The sequence below is a fragment of the Sphaeroforma arctica genome (genome assembly GCF_001186125.1).
Source record: "Sphaeroforma arctica JP610 unplaced genomic scaffold supercont1.1019, whole genome shotgun sequence".
NCBI lineage: Eukaryota > Ichthyosporea > Ichthyophonida > Sphaeroforma > Sphaeroforma arctica.
The window spans coordinates 21,878-25,906 of NW_014039539.1; the positions used below are offsets into that span (position 1 = coordinate 21,878).

The 4,029-nt window shown below is 44.4% G+C and overlaps 1 protein-coding gene and 1 pseudogene across 2 annotated transcripts; both read right to left on the reverse strand.

Moving 5' to 3' along the window:
* Positions 1–437: 437 nt before the first annotated feature.
* Positions 438–1,036, reverse strand: SARC_09699 (hypothetical protein; annotated as a pseudogene; the record flags this gene model as incomplete). The annotated part of the gene is made up of 1 exon: positions 438–1,036.
* A 1,051-nt stretch (positions 1,037–2,087) lies between these two features.
* Positions 2,088–3,526, reverse strand: SARC_09700 (hypothetical protein; the record flags this gene model as incomplete). Its single annotated transcript, XM_014296284.1, has 2 exons — positions 2,088–2,299; positions 3,413–3,526. The coding sequence occupies 2 exons, from the start codon at positions 3,524–3,526 to the stop codon at positions 2,174–2,176; spliced, it is 240 nt and encodes a 79-aa protein (XP_014151759.1). The 3' UTR covers positions 2,088–2,173.
* Between the last annotated feature and the right edge of the window lie 503 nt (positions 3,527–4,029).

Sequence of the window (4,029 nt, forward strand, 5' to 3'; positions counted from 1 at the left end):
ATGTATGTCTGTATGTATGTATGTATGTAAGTATGTAGGTATGTAAATATGTATGTATGTATGTATGTATTCATGTATGTATGTATGTAAGTATGTATGTATGTAGTATATATATAATACATATATATATATATATATATATATATATATATATATATAATACATATATATATATAAAAGCAGAAAGAAACATATGTCTTTTACTTGATAATACACACACGTATCAAATTTGTGATATGAAGCATAGGCAGCTCTTCTACTTGCCTGATATATCCAACTCATATACGTCCACCTTTACCGGTCACATTCTTTGTATTGATGAATAGACTTCGTTGACCGTGCATATCAAACCATTCTTAAAATAAGGAAAGATCCCAAACCCATTAACCTATTAAAAACATATCTAGTGCCTTAAATACACATACAAGATAGGGACCTCACCTCGGACGACGATCGTGGATTGTACTCAACGCCAGACCAGCCGTATTCTTTCCTGATACAATCCACTGGAGCATCGATATGAGTAACATTGCTCTCAACAGGACTCTCGGAGTTCTCACGACTCCAGTTATTCAATACAACATTACCGTATCCATCCACACTAGCTATGGCACCGCGGTTATCTCTATGCGGCCTCTCCACGTCATCCCCTACATACGATGCAATGGACACGATCTGGTTCTTAGCGTGCACATGACCGCTCACATCTGCCAGTCGCATATCTGCATACGGATTCCTCACCCCCACCCCAGACTCAAAGTCAAAGGGTACCCCACATCTCTCATCTGCATCACTACCTATATCACTACCGGTACTAGTCGTATAACTTAAATCGATGCACTTCACTGTGTTGTCGCTAGCAAGGAAAGCTGTGTTCGGGCTTACCGCTGTTAAGACATTACCCGATGGACTCCGCGTAGATACGGGCACCTCGATTATGTCCGCCGACCGGTATACTGTGAACGCCGTCATGCTTGAGGTAACCTAACTATGTAGTAGTAGTAGCTAAGTATATAAATACCACTATTACACCTTAGACTAAATAATAAGTTGTAGTTTAAAATTTGGTGCCGTCACCTGTACATACTATTTTCTGAGTGTTAAAAATGTCAAATGGCAAACCCTAAACTCTACAAACAAGGAGATTGATATGCACTGATATGAGCCAGCCCTCGTGTGCCGAAGTTCGGTACTTATTCAACTCCAGTAGCATAGCCCTCTATCCACTGTGTGGTGTACTCTGTGTCTGCTGTATGCCAGCTGTCGAAGTCTGAAGATTGGATAATGTCTCCCCGTATACACTCTCAACGGAACAGTCTTCCACATATACGAAACTAAAAATGTGCGTGCTCCAGTCATTTGTTCGCACAGTTTCGTTGCGCCTATCTATCGATCTTTTACACTTCAAATAAGTTTGCCGAATGTCACAAGTAAATTATCCAATACATAGTGTACTCTGCCAATGCCAATACCACATGCAGATACTCTTCCTGCAGCACCAACGAAACTTCTGCTTGATCATGCACACGGTGCTATGTTCCGTCCGGTTTCTTCACAGCCTGTGAACGCACAACCCCGACATATATGTGCAAATAAAACCCCTAAAACACCTAAAAGCTAAACCCTAAAACCCCAACCCCGACGTATGTGCGCAAAGTTAAGCGAGTGGATGTGTGTCACATAACCCGATGACGGCGCATACTAGTGCATGCGTATACATGATAGGCCAGCAACCCATGAAACACCCGTGAAACGACCACTGGTACTACCACTAGTGAGCAGACGCCATGAGATGAAAGCACTCGTGTTCTATGCGAATCTCGCCCGACAGTCGAGTCATGGCCCCCATACATCAGGTTAGGGCTAATGGACTGATCTGTGAGCGATTGTTTTTGGCGGGTCTACCAACTATAGGAACCTCTCCTGGTACAGACTGCCACTCCCTAAATGTCTGGTGAAGGCGAAGCAACAGATCTACGAATCCTATTGGTTGCCACATGCAACACGCTCGGTATATGTTAATCATGCAACACACACGATATAATTAAATAGTACAAACTTATGCTGACCGGGGGCGATGATAGTACATATGTGACGATAGTACATAAGTCGAACTTATTTATTAAACGGGAGCGCAATTATCCAGCACAGGCTCCACTAATATATTTCTTATCTATTCATGGGCAGAAGCTTGACTGTCAGCCGTCGGTAGTTTCGCACTCGAGGTCTTCCGCTTCTTCTTGTTGTTTGGCGGCGCTTCGCGTTTGAGCGTGGCGTCTGCGGCTTGCTGAGCCTCTTTCTGCAAAAAAAACATGAGGAGGTGAGATGAGCTTTCAGTACCCCCCCAGTTGTAACTACTGTTTAGTGAGTTGTCTGTATCACCCACCGAAGTGGCGGCACAGACAGAGACAGACAGAGCCATGTGAAGTTAGGTACATGCAGCTTACTGAGCTCCTTTCTGGTAAAAACGAGTTCATTGAGACACGCAAATGATACCGCATAATACAAGTACGTTATGCGAGTTATTGAGTGTGTTTCTTTAACTCACCGGGACTTTATCTGTAACAGAGCATACGCGCTGCAATGAATGAGCCTGGATACATCCCACCCAACACAAGCCAATGAGTGTGTTCTGAACGAACGTGATCACGCGTTGACACTACCTCATGCGCCGCGCTGAGCTTATTTCGGTGAACAACGTCAATCGAAACACCCCACTGAACAGAAACGACAGTCAAACAGACACTATGGGAACACGGTCTGTCTCGCACTCTAAGGCGTCCTATCTGGCTGACGTTGACTTTGCCTGCCAGTTACAGGTGCGTTGTCGATCACCCACCCTCGTACTTCGCTATATGGGACAACATCCAAACCCACGCCAGTAAACATACACGACACCTGGGGTTCGTTGTGATCACCTGCCCTCGTACTTCGCTATATGGGACTACATCCAACCCCACGCCAGTAAACATACACGACAACTGGGGTTCGTTGTGATCACCCACCCTCGTACTTCGCTATATAGGACGACATCCAAACTACATGCCAGTAAACATACACGTCAACTGGGGTTCGTTGTGATCACCCACCCTCGTACTTCGCTATATGGGACGACATACAAACTACATGCCAGTAAACATACACGACAGCTATGTCTCGAATTATACCCCTCAATAACGCAAAGGTGCCAGAAAGTAAATAGTCCATAACTCAGGTGGCGTACATTGGTCTGAGGAACTACAAAACTGTGACCAAATTAATTGGACCAAGCGTAGTGCCAACAGCCCCTTACATACTACGTCTGGGTTTTACGTCTGCGAGTGAGTCTGTAGTAAAGCACATATATTCACGACTCGCCAACACTTGTCCTGTGCTAACAAACACCAACGTTGCGCCACTGTCACTCACACACTCTTTCAGAAGCCTTTCGCTTCTTGCCACCCTTCAGATAGCTTTTACTGTCCGATCGCTTTATGTCTTTGCCACGTCCTGCGTCGTCAGTCCTGCCAGTGATCAACCGATGCATACTTGAGCACCAAAAGCGGTTAAACGTGTTACGATTCGATTGTTGAGGAATCGATTTACTGATGTTACTAGAATCTGTATGTTTTGATGTTGCTGGCAACATCGCACAATATAGGCCTCTGAACAGCACTCAAGTCATGTGTGTATATCGGATGTGTGTATATCGTATACGAATATACGTATAATCGAATCTAGTGGGGTCTCTTTTCGGATATCTATCGTATAGCACGATGACGCACAGAAAGCCAACCACACCGAGGTACTCAGCTACGGGAACCAGTCCTCATCTAATACCATCCAAAAGCTAGGCGCACATTTACTAAAAACAGGAAAGGTATGTGACATAAGCTATGCCGCGAAACACGTGCCTCCAGACCAAATAGGAAAACTTCAATAAGACAGTAGAATTAACAAGGCAGTACTATGCCAGAGAAATACATATATATATATGTGTGTGTGTGTGTGTGTGTGTGTGTGTGTGTGTGTGTGTGTAGTAGTAGTAAG